General features: G+C 45.5%; 2 protein-coding genes across 2 annotated transcripts in view; one reads left to right on the top strand and one right to left on the bottom strand.

The window, feature by feature from the left end:
* TPRN (taperin) overlaps positions 1 to 10,698 on the top strand; it is a 41,565-nt gene extending 30,867 nt beyond the window's left edge. Inside the window, exons 2-4 of the mRNA XM_044663915.1 lie at positions 8,103 to 8,322; positions 8,649 to 8,758; positions 9,330 to 10,698. Coding sequence (XP_044519850.1) covers positions 8,103 to 8,322; positions 8,649 to 8,758; positions 9,330 to 9,392 — 393 coding nt within the window. The 3' untranslated portion in view covers positions 9,393 to 10,698. The remainder of the gene's footprint in view (positions 1 to 8,102; positions 8,323 to 8,648; positions 8,759 to 9,329) is intronic.
* A 2,575-nt stretch (positions 10,699 to 13,273) lies between these two features.
* Positions 13,274 to 15,465, bottom strand: SSNA1 (SS nuclear autoantigen 1). Its single transcript, XM_044663913.1, has 3 exons — positions 15,306 to 15,465; positions 14,905 to 15,104; positions 13,274 to 13,921 (listed from the first exon to the last, which is right to left on the bottom strand). Exons 1-3 carry the CDS (start codon positions 15,355 to 15,357, stop codon positions 13,817 to 13,819), a joined length of 357 nt encoding a protein of 118 aa, XP_044519848.1. The 5' UTR covers positions 15,358 to 15,465; the 3' UTR covers positions 13,274 to 13,816.
* Between the last annotated feature and the right edge of the window lie 30 nt (positions 15,466 to 15,495).

Raw genomic sequence — 15,495 nt, 5'->3', positions numbered from 1 at the left:
TGGAGGGGTTGGGGAGGAGGCTGTGAGACATGCCTGTAAGTATTTCTTTTTTTCTTTAATCTTAAATCTGTGAATAATGGAGAGACCAGCCCCTTGGAATTGTTTGGTGGCTTGCAGCATGCTAGTAACCTCCCAATCTACCCTCCTCCAGGACATCCTCCTCAAGCAAAACCCATCCAACTATGTCTGGTGGCATTCAAAACATTCCATATCTAGAATTTCCTCCATTCCTGCTGAGAGGAGCTAGGCATGTTTTCTCTTCTTTTCCCCTAAGAGGGCATTCTAAAGAAACTTTTGTTCATTCCAAGGAAGACTGAGGTCAGGTCCTTCTCCAGCTTTTCTGGAAATAGCTGGAAGAAGAGACAGGATAGGCCAGTTTAGTGAGTTGGGAGCTGGCCTGCAAGGCTGAAGCCTAGGATTTTGGCCTCGTTCTTCTCCCAGCTGGCTCTCTGAAAGCACTGATCCTCTGTATTGTCTCTGTGAGGTGGCCCAGCCTTCCCCTGTTGTGATTGTGTCCTTCAAGGTGTGTTCAGGGCATCTGCCCAAGTCCAGGCCAGGATGCTGGCTGAGCTGAATATGTAGCACTGTGCCTGGATGGGTGCCAGGCTGGGCCTGTTGCTCCTTGCCAGGGTTGTGGCTTGCTTGTGTGTGTGGGGCAACAGAAGGGGGTTGGGGTGTTTGTTTGCTATGACTGAAGCCCGGCTGGGACAGTATGAGCTCCCTGGGCTGGGCTTCCCTCTCACACACTAAGGCTGGCATTTAGGGTTGGGGTGAGGAGGGAGGGATGTCCAGCTCTTATTTGAGCTTTTTCTTAGAGGAGGGGCAGCTTCCTGGAGCTGGGCTCTTCGTAGTGTTAAGGCCATTGTGTTGGCATCTAAACCAAACCCCAGAGTAGTTCAAATTGTTCTCCTTGACGTCAGGGCAACAGCCAGATCCACAGGTATGTGGGTCCCCCCCCCTCCCACAAGTAGCATTCAGGATCACATGAAGCTAGCGTATTACCTCTGCCCCCCATTTCCATGAAGGCCAAATGGTATTTTTCCAGGCAGGAATACACGCCCTGTGCAACATGCTTCAACACTGATTTCCTCTTCCCGTGCCCGAGGTATAAATAACTGTATTTCTAAGCTGGGTGTGGCTGTTTGTGAGGGAGGGGTTGGCAGACCTGGTGCAGGAGGGCACCTGGGTATATAGGGCGCTGGCATGGCCCCAGGAGAGGGGGGGCCAGTCATCAGCAAGAGGGGGATTAGCCTATCATCTGCCATAGTCAGGGTGTTTTTCTCCTTTCTGTTCCTAGGGAGGGTTGGCACAGAGGAGGAAATCGAGGCCAAAGTCCAGCTCCCTCTACAGGGGACCCCCTGGACAGTGTGAGCCTGCTCCCAGGGGACAGAGAAAGATGGGTCACTGAACTGGAATGTGCTCAGCGGCTTCATGTGACCCTGGGAACTCAGTCTGGGGAGGCAGGCCAGGGCACTGGGGCTGCAGAGGGGAGAGACCTGAATGGCACAGCTGATGGGAACATGCAGAAGGTCAAGGTTCAGGCCGGCCCCTCTGGAGCTGGGTTCACACGATGTTTTTCTTCTTTATAAATAGCGTACTTCTGGCTTAACTTTAAACAAATGTTGAAAACTGTTTACATTTAAAGAGAGCCCCCAAGAGCCCCCCTGTGTGCCTTGCCAGGCGTCAGAGGAGGACTTGTAGCCTCCCTGGATGCAGCTGGAGGGGGAGAGGCCAGGGTGGCCTGGAGCCAGTCTGGGATGGTTTGGGGGAGGGGGCACTTGAGCTAGATCTTGAAGGAGGGGTAGGATTTAGCTGAATACAAAAGAATGGGGTTCATTCTAAGAGAGGAAAGAGAATATGAGCAGGGGTCCTATGTGAAGGGGGGAGGGAGGAGGTCTTTCCACTAGAGAGGTTGGGGGCAGAAAGGTCTGTGTTGGGAAGGAGGAGGAAATGCTGGAAAGATGGGGGTGGGCAGGGCTAGGCCTCCAAGGAAGGTCAGGATTTGGAGGGAGAAGACATCCTAAGAGTTGGGGGGGGGGAAGAAGAGGCAGCAGGAACTAACAAATGAATGGAGGTGAAAATGAGCATATGCAGGATGAATGAAGAGACCCTTAAGGCTTGAGAAGGTAGTCTCTTTGGGGCAATAGAAAAGAAGCAAGAGGGCAGCTGGGTGGCTCAATGGATTGAGAACCAGGTCTAGAGATGGGAGGTTCTAGGTTCATATCTGGCCTCAGACACTTCCCAGCTGTGTGACCCCCATTGTCTAGCCCTTACCATCTTCTGCCTTGGAGCCAATACAGAGTATTGATTCCAAGATGGAAAGTAAGTATTTAAAAAAAGAAAAGAAAAGAAAAGAAGTAAGAGGGGCAGCTAGGTGACTCAGTGGATAGAGTGCCAGGTCTGGAATATGGAAGGTTCAGATCTGGTCTCAGACACTTTTTAGCTGTGTGACCTTGGGCACTTGACTCTGTTTGCCTAGCCCTGGCCTTTCTGTCTTTGAGTTGTTGCTAGGAGAGAAAGTAAGCATTTTAAAAATATAGAGGGGGCAGCTGGGTCGCTCAGTAGATGGAAAGCCAGGCCTAGAGACAGGAGGCCCTGGGTTCAAAGGCTTCCCAACTGTGTGACTCTGGGCAAGTCACTTAACCCCCATTGTCTAGCTCTTACCACTCCTCTGCCTTAGAACCAATACACAGTATTGATTCTAAGATGGAAGGTAAAGGTTTAAAAAAAAAAATAGAAAAAAAAAAAGAGAGAAGTCTGGAAGGGTGTGTTGGGAATATGGGGGAAACACCATTTCTTTTTTTGGGGAATCCTTACTGACCACCAGAGGCAGACAGACCCATTCAGCTTTGCTTTTGAGATAAGCCCTGACTGATGACTAGATGATCTTTGGGCTGGGGATTGAACAGCCTGGGAAAAGCAACCAAGAGGTAATGCACAGTGTTTCCTCTAATCCTTGGAAAGGTTTTCTCCAAGCTTAATGTAGGAGTTGCAGATCTGATCGGGTGGGAGACTATTTTGTAGAAAAAAACACTGTGGGTGCCCACTGTTCTGGATCATTAAAAATAACTAACATTTATGCAAAACATTTTACCTATGTACATTGCTTCAAAGGTATTATCATGCCCATTTTACAAACAAGAATACTGAGGTCCAGAAAGAGTAAGCATTTTCCCACAGTCACAGAGCTGGTCAGTGTTGGAGGCAGGACCTGAATCCAGGTTTTCCTAACTCCAAGCACTGCATCTCACACTAATGCCCTGCCTGTCTTTTCTTCTCAGCACAGTGAAATCCCAGTTTACATACACATTTTTATTTGAAGGGTTGGAGAGGCAGGCAGAGATATAGTGCTCAGGTTTTCACCTGTGTTAGCTCCAGGTTATCTTTTGGTAGAGGCTGAAATCTTCTGGATTATGGATGTTAAACAGGGATTGGGAGTGGTATAGGGAAGGGAAGACCAGTGGTAGGGACCCATGGGGAATGCTGCTGGCCTGATGGTCACTGAGAAGCAGCCTCCTCCTGGGTCCCAGAATTGCCCATCCTTTCCCATTTCGGGGTAGTGACCATTGAGTGGAGTGGCCTCAATATGTATGTACATATGTTTATGTATATGTAGCTACCTATATAGGTAGGTGTGAAGCGAAGGAAAGAGGGAATGGAGAAGAGCTCTGCTTTGAATGGAGCTCTCAGGTGCTGGTGAGTTAATCTGGAGCCTTGGGAATGAGTCAGTCCTTATACAGGAAGGACAAATCAGTGTCTGTAGTGTGGAGAAGGGACTTAGAAAGGGTGTCTGGGGAATGAGTGAAGGCGGGGAGGGGAGGGTTTAGTGTAAATATGTGGGAGAATAGGAAGGGGTGAAACAGTGAATTCTATGTCAGAGTTAGAGTTGGCCCAGCTCAGCTGTGCAAGAGCCCTGAGTAGAGAGTGGCCAGCACCTTTGCTAGCTCATTTCCTTCTTTCACAGTTACTAGACCAGTAGGTTTGAGGAATACTGTAGACATGGCATATTGAGGTTTCATCAGAACATTTGACTGAGACCCTCAAGTCCTCTTCTGTAAAAGCCCATCACAGTCTGGCTCTAGCCTGCCTTTTCAAAGTGACCTGCCATTACTCCACTATTCCAACCAAAATGGCCAACTTGTAATGCTTCATATATAATGAGTCCTTGTACAGGCTGTTCCCTATGTTCTTTATTACCTCCATCTTGGTGAATCCTGGCTTTCTTCAGTCAGAGTTCCAGTGATATCTTGTAGAGGAGAATTTTCTGATTACTTTCTCCTGAGAGACAGAGAGACAGAGAGAGAGGGGGGGAAGGACACAGAGACAAAGAGAGAGGGGGGAGGGGAGAAGGACAGGGAGAGGGAGAGGGGAAGGACACAGAGACAAAGAAACAGAGAGAGGGAGAGGTGGGGGGAAGGACACAGAGACAAAGAAACAGAGAGAAAGAGGAAGGACACAGAGACAGAGAGGACACAGAGATAAAGAAACTGCAAGAGAGGGAAGAGAGAGAAACAGTGAGAGAGAGACAGAGACAGAGATAGCTAGGAAGTCAGAGAACAGATTTGAACCTAGGTTCTCTTGATTCCAGCCCTGATGCTCTATCCACTGTGCTAAGTAGTTGCCCCTTTCAGTTAATGTTTATGTTGTTTTTCCTACCAACAATTTTTAAAAATTTACTTTATAGTTTTTGTCCCATATTATCAGCACTCAACACAGTACTTTGCAAATAATAAGTGCTTAATTAATGCTTGTTGAATTAAATATAGGCACCCTGTTTGTTCAGAGATAAGAATACTTGCATAGTTTATGCTCTGGCATCCTCAATCCTCCTTTCTATCAACTAAAAAATTGGTGAGTACAATAGTTTCTTCTTAGTACTCTTTGGACCTGGTTGGGTCTGCCTAAGTCTGTTCTTTAGAGCATATTGGTATTCTGAGAAATGGAAATATTAAAGGAGAGATAAGGTGAGGAGGATTCCCATCTTCTTCTCTATGTAAATTGTTGCAGCCCCATTTGGAAGCAGAGAGACAGAAAAGGATGACCCAGGGGACCTAGGACCTAAAAGGTGACCAGGAGACCTAATTCAGGTAATTCTTAGTGATTTACACTAACCAGGAAAGAGGATGCTATAGTACAGAGAATTCATAATGGCAAAACTTTATTTTTCATAGTTGAAGGTATCACCTGGGATTAGAGGTAATTTCTTTTCCTAATGCTTTTAAGAGAATATTGAAATCAGCTGGGTTCTTTTAAGATGCAAGAAGATGGCAAGGGGAAACATCTGAGATGAGACCTGGCTATGAATCAGCTACTCTGGTTTATCCTTTATTTCCAGATCAGAATTAGTCCACTCATTTATGTGCCAGGGCTCAACCATGGCAATTTTTCTTAAACATTTTTTCTTTTTCTTTTCAATTGACAAGCATTTATTTTCTCTTCTTCTCACCCCTCATCAATGGGGAAAAGAAAAACAAAACATTTGTAACAAATATGCAGAATGATAGAATGTCCATATTGACCATGTGCAAAAAATATATGTCTCTTGGGTAGCTAGATGACTCAGTGGAGAGAGAACCAGGCCTAGAGATGGGAGGTCATCAGTTCAAATCTGGCTTCAGATTCTTAGCTATATGACCCTGGAGAAGTCACTTAACCCCAATTTCCTAGCTTACTACTCTTTTGCTTTAAAATTATACTTAGTGATGATTCTAAGATGGAGGGTCGGGCTCAAAACAAACAAACAAATAAATAAAGGTATATAAATAAATAAACATATATATGTGTTTCCTTCTGCATCTTAAAGCCATCACCACTTTGTCAGGAAGTGGGAGCAGGCAGCATTATTGATCCTCTGGAGTTGTGATTGGCTAGTGTGTTGATTAGTTAAATCTTTCAAAGTTGTTTGTCTTTATGGTGTTTTTGTTTTTCTATAAATTATTTTCCTGGTTCTATTTACTTCGCTGTGTATCAGTTTATACAAGTCTCCCCAAATTTCTCTAAACCAGGCTCTTTCATCATTTCTTTTTTCTTTTTTTTTACTTTGGCTCAACTTTTAAAAAGGGTTTTTAAAAAACTTATTTCATTAAATATTTCCCAATTACATGTAAAAAACTTTTTAAACAATAACTTTTTTAAACTTTTGAGTTCCAAATTCTTTATGCGTGAGGTCATTCAAAACTCATGTCCATAGCCACGTTGCAAAAGAAAATACAAAATAAAATAATAAAGTTTTTAAAAAGTATGCTTCAATCTGCATTCAGAGTTTATTAGTTCTCTTTTATTTATTTTGATTAATCGGTTCTCTTTCTGGAGACAGCATTTTTCATTCTGGGTCCTTTGGAGTTGTCTTGGGTCATTGTCTTGATCAGAGAAATTTTATTTAATTTTTTATTGGTTGATTGATTAAGAAAATTTTTCTATGGTTACATGATTCATGTTCTTTCCCTCTCTTCCTCCAACAGCGAATGTGCAACTCCACTGAGTTTTACATGTGTCATTTTGATCAGAGAAATTAAATCTTTCACAGTTTATCATCTTTATAGTATTGGTCTTACTGTATACAATGTTCTCCTGGTTCTTATCGCTTTACTTTGCATGAGATCACTTAAGACTTAACAGATTTTTAAAAAATCATCCTGCTAATCATTTCTTGTTATATTTCTCTTTAGTCTTCTTTTGGGAGTTTTCTTTTAAGTTCTGGTCTTTTCATCAGTCATGAAATAGTATATTCACTTTTGCTCTGTAGGTTATTCTTGGTTGTAATCCTAACTCATTTGCCTTCTGCAATATTTTATTCTAAGTTCTCTGCTTCTTTAACATGGTAGCTGCCAAATCTTTTGTGATCCTGCCTTCTAATTGGTCTCTCTCCTGTCTAGTCCATTCTCCATTTGGCTGCTAAAGCAATGGTCTGTCCATGTTATTCTTCTATTCAGTTAATGCCAGGGGGGGTTCCTCGTTAACTCCAGGGTCCAAAAAAAGAAAGAAAAATAAAAAGCTTTTTGGTAATGAAAGCCCTTCATAACCTTACCCTTTCTTGTTTTTTTTTCCCCCCCAGCTTTCTTACACCTTTACTCTCTTCTATCTAATCCACAATACAGCTCCAGTGGCCAACTTTCTATTCTCTCACATTCCAACTCCTGATTATGCCTCCACATTGGGGCTAGTCCCCATTACTTTACCCCTTGGGTTCCTCAGCTGCCTCCAAGAGTCAGCTTAAATCCCCCCTTCTATAAGAGATCTTCTTAGTCTTCCTGCAACACCCTCCTCGGGTTGCCTTTATAAACATACTATATATTTGGTATGCACCTGGTTATTTACATTTTGTGTCCCCTATTTGAATGTGAGTTCCTCTAGAGATCAGTGACAATGTTGTCTCTTATTTGGCATAGGGCTGGGCACAGGGTAAGGATTTAATGTTTGTTGGCTGATTTTACTCCCAGCTGTTCTGTTTTTCCAAGTTGGTGGCCTGCAGGAAGGCTTCTGGGGTGTAGTTCCCATGTGTGGTAACCAAAAAGCCCAGTTCTGAGGTCTGTTCCTTAACTAGGCCCTCCATCAAAAAGCCCATGTTGTTGGAGTAAAGGAAATGGGTTGAGAATGAGGATAACTAGTCATTTAGACTATGAATGCTGAAGAAGAGCCAGGCCTGCCCAGGTAGTGATTGATTTGTGTTTATATTGCTTGTCTGAAAGTTTACAAAGCACTTTCTTCACAACATTTATGTGAGATGAATAGTGTATCATTAATACCACTTTGCAAATTAGGAACCAACACTAAGACAGCAAATGGCTGCCATGTTTACATAACTAGTCTCTAGTAACATTCCTTTTTTTGACCCAAAGGCAATGAATGGTCTGTGCTGATTTGCCCCCGGGGAGAGACTTGTACCAGAAACTCACCATTGCAGCTAAGCACCAGCTTCTTCTGGGTGGAGAGTAATAGGGGGAGGTGTTTGGAACAGAAGGGTGGCTGCTAGGGTTGGATTCTTTCTAGTCTGGGGAGAGGAGGAAAAGGGGGTTATGTTGAGGTAGGAAGGGCAGTGAATGCCTTGAAGAGGAGTATTCCTGTCACTTTTCAGTGATGGCCATGTCTTTCCTTGGATCTAGATGAAGATTTCCTTCAATGAGAAAAGCCTGCACACCACATTTGAATACCCCTCTGAGAGCTCATTGGTCCAGGAAGAAGAGGCAGATGAAGAAGAAGAGGGAGCATCTGGCTCTGATGGGGATGAGGAGGAAAAACCTTTTGCTGTCTTCCTCCCTCGAGCAACTTTTGTAAACAGCACCGTCATGGAGAGTGCCACTCGACCTCCAGAATCTAGCACTGGTGAGCCAGCGGTTGGGGGAGAATTCCATTTTTGGCAATGGAAGAGAAAGTAGGTGTGACTCAGCTGGGTCTGGGCTCCCTGATGCTCAGCCCTTTTAAAGTCTGGGTGTCAGAGAGCCCACAATCCCTGGTGTGCCCAGGGTTTAGAGGGAGTTCTTGTCCCACGAATAGACTGGGCATTTGGAGTGCTTTAATTATTGTTCTGATGGTGCCCATTTTGGAGAGGGCCTGCCAATGTGGGTTCTGCACAGGGTAGGTCCCACTGCTTTCTAGCTGTTCATCAGGGTGGACATGTGTCTATGCATGTGTTATACTTGGCTCTCCAGGTCTATCCAGTTATACCCCAAAGCACTCAGTGGAGTTCAGCAAATGGCAGGAACAGAAGTATGATGCAGGTCCAAGTGAAGCTGGGGCTAGCTCTCAGAAAGAAGTCATGGTAAGAGTGTGGGTTTGGAACAGGGCCACTGGGTTACCTGGCTTTCAGGGGAAATTGTGGGCTGAATGGGGAGGAGCCAGGCTAGTGGAAAGAGGCCTGGTTTAGGAGCTCCAAGACCTGCCTTCAAGGCCCAGCTGAGCCACAGTCACTGGGACCTGAAGCAAGTCACTCTTTAACTCTAGGCCTGTTTCTCCATTTAAAATATGGAAAGGGTTGGATCCCAAGGTTCCTACCAGCTCTTTCTGATTTTTGACACTCCCATCCCCATCCCTAAGGCAATTATTCCAAGGTCCTGAGGCCTCTGCCTATTTCTCCTTTCAGGTTCTGCTTGGAATGAAATGGGGCTGGTTTTGTTTCCCCTTGGCAGATCTGACTTGCCCCTCTGTCCTGATCTTTCCAGTCTCTGTATTGGCCCCTACCTCACTGGCTACCTTTAAGAACCCTAAGATTCTGACCCCAACAATGGCATCTAAGGAGAGCCTTCCTGGGAAGCCCTATGGAGGGGGGTGTTTGGGCAGGGTATGTATCCATTCCCAACTCTCTTACTCATTTTTTCCTTTCTCACTTTTAGCTTACCCCAGCCAGCAAGAATGATCTCTCAGACTTCCGAAGTGAGCCTGCCCTCTATTTCTGATCTCCCAGCACCTTGGACTGGACTGAGAGATGGACAGACCAACAGCATTTCACCTTGTCATTGGATCTGACTTTGACTGTGTGGGGTTGGATATTTTCCAGATCTTCTGCCATTCCCTCCTTCCCTCTCCCTGCAGGACCATGGTGCTCAGGATGCTTGGCAGTCATGAGTAGTGGATGGTACAGTTCTCCAGTGCTGGGGTTGGGGAGTTTAGCCATCAGGGTCATAACTCTGCCTGCTGCTGGTTTCCCTGGCCCACATCCCCTCTCTCTGTCTAGCTTGGTTCTGCCCAGTGACAAAGTACTCAGAATCTGTGCCTACAGCATTCACAGAGCTTTGCTGATTTTATTCCTACACAGGGCCTCAGCACTAAGAAGCTCCATTGCCACCTTATCTTTGGGGAATGCTAGGGGTTGGCCATGCTTTTTGTTTCACTACTGAAGCCCAACAGGGGAGCCCCTACTTATTGGCTCTAAGGAGGCTCACAATCTGCTGCTTCTGCCCCAATCCTGAGGCTTCTCTTATCCTCTGGTTTTAACTGGAGCCTGGGAGCAGAGCAGCTTTCTCTTTTCTTGGTAGCACTGATAATGGCAGGTTTGGGGGTATTGCTGTCCTCTGCTATCCTGCCCTTCTCCTAGTGCTTCCCCACATCCCTTGCCCTGACACACCACCCTATTGGTCCTTCCTAGTTTGCCCGGCTCTGTTCTGCAGAGGAAGGTATAACCTTCTGGGAGGGTAAAGGTTGACAGCAGGAGAGGAGGTCGAGGCTGCACCTAAAAGGGCCTTCTTTTTCCTGTGCCCTAGGAAAGCAGCATGGGTCTTTGGGCAGAAGCCTAAGCCCAAAGCCAGCATAGTGTTATTCTCCATTTGCAACTGCCTTTTGTGCCAGGCTGATTTAGCCACCTGTCTCCTGCTGTTTGTTTTAGCAGGGCAGCCTTCTACCTGCTCCGAATTTACTACTGAGGCTAGTAATGCCTAGCTGGTTTAAAGGCACTCCATGTCTGCACTGGATATCAGGATTTTATGTGAAGGGGTAGAATGGGTGTGCACATGTGAAGAGTGAATTTAACCAGGCCTGGCCTAGCCAGAAAGCAGGGATTCAGTCTCTGTACCTTGTCCTGCCTTCCTTCCTCTCTGGGGTCCTTAGGGGCTAGGGGCTTATGACTCCACAGATGGTTCTTTCCCCTCCATTCAACCAGTCAGTACTCATACACACAGCTGAAATTAGCACAGTTCACTTTGTAACTAACCAGAATAATTTCTTTCTTGTCTGATAAATGGGACTCAATAAACAGCACTAGAGAAACATGGCCTGTTTTTGCCATCATCATTCTCTTTCCCTAAGACTGCCCATCCATCACCACCATGGGTGGAATGATGTCTTTGTAAGAGCCCCAAGGGCAGGTGGAAAAGTCTGTGGAGGGAGGCAGAACTGTGTCTGAGTCAAGTGGAAGGCTTACTTCCCCAGTACCACCTGGACCTTGGTAGAATAGGGAAGGTCTAAGCATGATGTGACTGAGCATTCTTGTTTTGGTTTTAGGTTATAAAGAGCTTCCCCTCAGCGTTCCCACGGTGAAGCTGCCTTTCTCCTCTCCCCACCTATCAAAAACAAAAACCCCAAAACATGTACACTGAGCTCCAGAGCTCAACCTAACTTGAGTCAGTTTTTCCCAGCTTCCTCTCCCCCTTTCCTCCAAGTGAATTCCCCTCCACCCCCCATTCTCAGGATCATAATTAGGCCCCACTCAGTTCACATTCCATTCCTTTGGATGGTCAGTCAGTGACCTTTTTCTATAATGCCAACAGCCAAGGAGGTCAGATCTTAAGTTGAAGCTCCTTGGGGGGAAAAAAATCAGTATTGTATTTTGTAGGAGTTGCTCAATGTTCAGGGAAAGTTAGTATTTCTGTCCCAGGCCTGGAAACCTTATTGAATTTGGGAACCAGGACCTCATGAATACATGAGGCACAAATGGTTGCAACCAAAACACAGTCACATGTAGTAGCAGACAAGAAGAATCCTGAGCAATGGAGAGTTGAAAGGTGTGTGGCAGGGGTAATAATTTGAAAAGTTTTACTGAAGAGCCGAGCCTTCAAATCCATAAGGGGAGGAGGCAGTATAAAAAGCTGCAAAAATTTCAAGTAATTTTGTGCTTTGGAAAATACTTAAATCCTGAATGCCCTTGTAACACTCATCTACTAGTGGCTGGCACTAAAAGTTGGTCAACAGCCCAGGAAGTGATGATAAGCCAATTCAAAAGCTGATAAATGCCCTACAGGTAGAATTCATAAGAATGACCTCTTGGGATCTACCTTGCACATTTCCCTCTCTGGTCTCATTAAGGCACAAGAAAGCAGATGGCATCAGTGACAGTCCCTCAGCTGCTTAAACTTTGACTGTTCAGAAATTAATTTTCAAGTACTCGGTATAATCTGTAAACTGGTAGGTTCTACTTCTTAGGTGAAAATTAGGAGAAGTGAGCCAGTAAGTTAGGAAGTCAATTCCTGACTTAAAGAGGATTATGAAGATGAAGGCATTTTCCTAGTTATTAGCAATTACCTGATTGCTTAGTGAAGGTACAGATGGAACCTGGAAAGTAAAACAAGGCATTAAGGCTGTTAGGTTTACTACTACTAAGGAAGGTAAAAATAGGTCCACATTACTCATTAAACCTGTGATATGCTGTAATAACATTAGTTTAATAGTCTTTCCATAAACAAATTCACATCTGGACAGCATTCAATACATTCAACCTTTTTGGGCAGCCAGGTGGCTCAGTGGACTGACAGCCAGGCCTAGAAATGGGAGATCCTAGGTTCAAATCTGGCCTCAGATACTTCCTAGCTGTGTGACCCTGGGCAAATCACTTAATCCCCATTGCCTAACCCTCACCACTCTTCTGCCTTGGAACCAATACACAGTGTTGATTCTAAGATGGAAGGGAATGGTTTTGGAAAAAAAAAAAAAAAAAGACATTCGATCTTTGGATGAATTTTAATTTGATATAGAAGCCATTGTTAATTCTGGATCATTACATGGTCAAAATGACCCTGGAGAATGACTTTCAGTACCTTTTTGGTGCAGGGTTAGGATAGGAAGAGAAAGTTATTGCAGAATTTCATTCCAACATACATTTATTAAGTGCCTATTATGTGTAAGAAACTAAGCTAGGCCCTGAGAATATAGATAAAAATCTCAAATCCCAGACCTCAAAGAACTTGTATTCAAGTAAATCAATGCAAATTATATACAAAATAATATAAAGTAGTTTCAAAGGGAACGTGCTAATAAGACATTAGGAAAAGTCTCCTATAGGAGGTTAATACATGAGTTATATTGTGTGGGAAATCAAGGATCCTAGAAGGAGGTGTTATTAAGATGTGGGGGACCACTTGTGCAAAAACCAAGGTAGGAATTTGAAATTCATAGGAAGAACAAGCCAGAAGACTAGAATAGAATACGTAAGGGGGAATAATATGAAATGAGATGAAAATAATCCAGATCCAAGACAAGTTAGGATATGGGCCAGTTACAGTCATACAAGGCCTTCCCTAATCTAGGGATGCATTTAATAAACATGTAGAAAGAACTGAAATGCATCGGATCTGTTATTCTTCTGGGGCCTCAGCTCATCTCCATGTAGCAAAGGTCCTGGGCCCTAGGTCAAGAGACCAATCCAGGCCCTTCCAACTTGTGCCTGCATCTCTAGCTCTTCATACTTTCCTTGAGCCTCAACTGCAGTGGTGGTGTTGGGGGTGGGGTAGGGAGCCATCTGGGCTGGATTGTTGGGCACAGACTGTTAACAATAAACAAAAGCTTCTGGCTCTTGGATTAAAAAAAAAAAAAAGTCTTCCCCCCAGGACACAGGCAGCAGGCTCAGAAATGAAAATCATAAGGAAATCTTTATTCACACATAAAACTGCAAAGTATTGACTACATATATATTAAGGCTCATGTCCCTGGTTAGGGTTTTTGGCCACTCAGCCCCACCATCAATGGCTTTGCCTGGCCATCTGCTTTAAAGGAAGCACATGGCCTGGGAATAAATATCCTGAAGGCTGATCCAGGACAGCAGTGACAACTCTCTGGCAAAACTGCCTCTGGTCCTCTCCATGTTCCCCTTTCCCCAATGTTTCCTTCTGCCTGGAAGGTCAGGAACATGCAGAGCATTACTTGCCCCTACCCCAAGTGGCTGGGCTGTTATTATTACCCCTTTTCTTTAGGACATGTTAGATGAAGCACCCAGAGAACAGTGAATACCCATTTAGTACTGGGGAGCTAAGGTCTTCTCACATGCCTGAAACAGCAAGAGAAGGGAAATGCCACAGCTATGAAAAAACAAAGGTACTTTATTAACAGTTTCCCTCTCAAGGAATCCCCTGTGAACCTACAGAGGGGAGTGTTAGGCAAGCCCCATGGTCCCAACTCAGCTGTCCTTGCCCATGCTCTTCTGGTCCTGGCCTGGGACCTTGCCCAGATTTCCTGCTTCTCGCTTCAGGACACTGAGCAGCGTCTGAGAACTTTCCAGGATCTATGACCAGAAAAAATGGAAGGGTTTATGCTTGCTTGGCATAAGTGCAGCTGTTTTGTTCCCATTACTCCCTATCTTTTATTGTATTCTCTCCATACTAGAAATACCTTCCCTCCTCCATCCTATTAAGTCAAGGGCCTGGCCTGTGCCATTTTTATATTTTTAGGGGCACAGTTTGAGACCTAAGAAATCATAAAGGCCAATTCCCTCATTTTAGAGAAGGAAATTGAGGCCCTGAGAAATTAAAGGACTTGTTCAAGGTCCCACAGGTAGTAAGTAGAAGTGGAATGAATGTCAAATGACATACTCCACCTCCAACTGCACTTCTCTTTCCATCACACCTGGTGTCTCCCCATACCTCTAGTGCCTAGCATAGAATATAGTTCATAGTACTATAGAAAATAGGTTTATTAAAGGGTCAGCAACAACCCCAAGATAAGATAAAGATATGGAAGAAGGGGTAGAGGCAGAGCCCTTGCTCTTGGGGAGCACTTCATTGGGAGAGGGGAAGTCTGGCAGTCTGAACCTTTAAAAATGAACAATTCAGACCTCTTGTGGGCATTCCTGAAAGACTCACTTGACCTAGAGCTGGAAAAGACTTCATTAGTCCAATGCTCCCATTTTACAGATACTGAGAACCTCGGAGAATTAAATGAACAAACACTCAGGGTCATACAACTAGTTAAGTGTTTCAGTTAAGATTGGAACCTATGACTCCAGGACTCCAAGTCCTGCCTTCCCTCTGCTCTCTGAAACAAATCTCCCAGGGTCTGCAAGGCTAGGCCTATCTTATCCAAGGGGGTGTTAGACAGAAACAGATGGACTTAGAGAATGGACTAATATCTTGGGGGGGGGGGCTTCATTCAGACACGACAAGTCGGTTTGGGGTTTCCATGTGTTTCGTATCCATGGTTGAGGGAAGTACTGGGGGTGGGGTGTAGTTCAGAAGGGTTGGCCCAGAAGCCCCAGGGGGTAAGGCCCACCTTGAGGTAAGCGGCTTCGGTCTCTGCAATGGTGCGGTCAAACTCATTTCTGGAGGCGATCTTCCGGGCCAGGTTCTCATTGACCCGGGCCAGCTTCTCGGTCAGCTGCCGCACTTCGTTCTGGAGCCTTTGCTTCTCATCCTCCTCCTGTTGGATCTGCCGGCACAGCTCCTCCCGCTTTTGGCACAGTTCTTCGATACCTGGGGAAGGCGAGAGAAGGCTGTGGGGGCTCGGGCACGGGGGAGGGGTGGGTTGGATTGGGCCTGGTCTGTGTGTGTAGGGGGGGCCTGGGCCTGGCTTGGGACCTGTTGAGAATAGACATCAGTGCGGGGAGGGGCAGGGGGAGATCAGGGGTCCGGGATAGCTCGGGGTTGGGGCTCCTCGCTGCCAGCAGCTCTCACACTTGACCAGCTCGTTATTGTAGTTCTGAAGCGCCGCTCCTTGCTGGCTCATCCTCCCCGGGCTCCCGCTTCTTGATGCCGCCTAGCTCTAGATCCAACCGCCGCTACCGCATCACTGCGCCGGCTCAGACACCAACCCCGCCCCTTTGAGCGCCACTGGGGATGTGATCTCATCATACCGCGCCCCGCT

Source organism: Gracilinanus agilis, chromosome 2 (genome assembly GCF_016433145.1).
Source record: "Gracilinanus agilis isolate LMUSP501 chromosome 2, AgileGrace, whole genome shotgun sequence".
Lineage (NCBI taxonomy): Eukaryota > Metazoa > Chordata > Mammalia > Didelphimorphia > Didelphidae > Gracilinanus > Gracilinanus agilis.
The sequence above is the reverse complement of the archived record's forward strand: the minus strand, read 5'-3'. Positions and strand labels throughout refer to the sequence as shown.

Bases quoted from the DNA above. Each gene is read 5' to 3' on its own strand.
- SSNA1 (XM_044663913.1), bottom strand. From the start codon at position 15,357: ATGAGCCAGCAAGGAGCGGCGCTTCAGAACTACAATAACGAGCTGGTC. The intron at 15,105-15,305 runs GTGAGAGCTGCT...CGCCTTCCCCAG, and splicing joins CAATAACGAGCTGGTCAAGT to GTATCGAAGAACTGTGCCAA. The intron at 13,922-14,904 runs GTGGGCCTTACC...TTCTGGTCATAG, and splicing joins CCGAAGCCGCTTACCTCAAG to ATCCTGGAAAGTTCTCAGAC.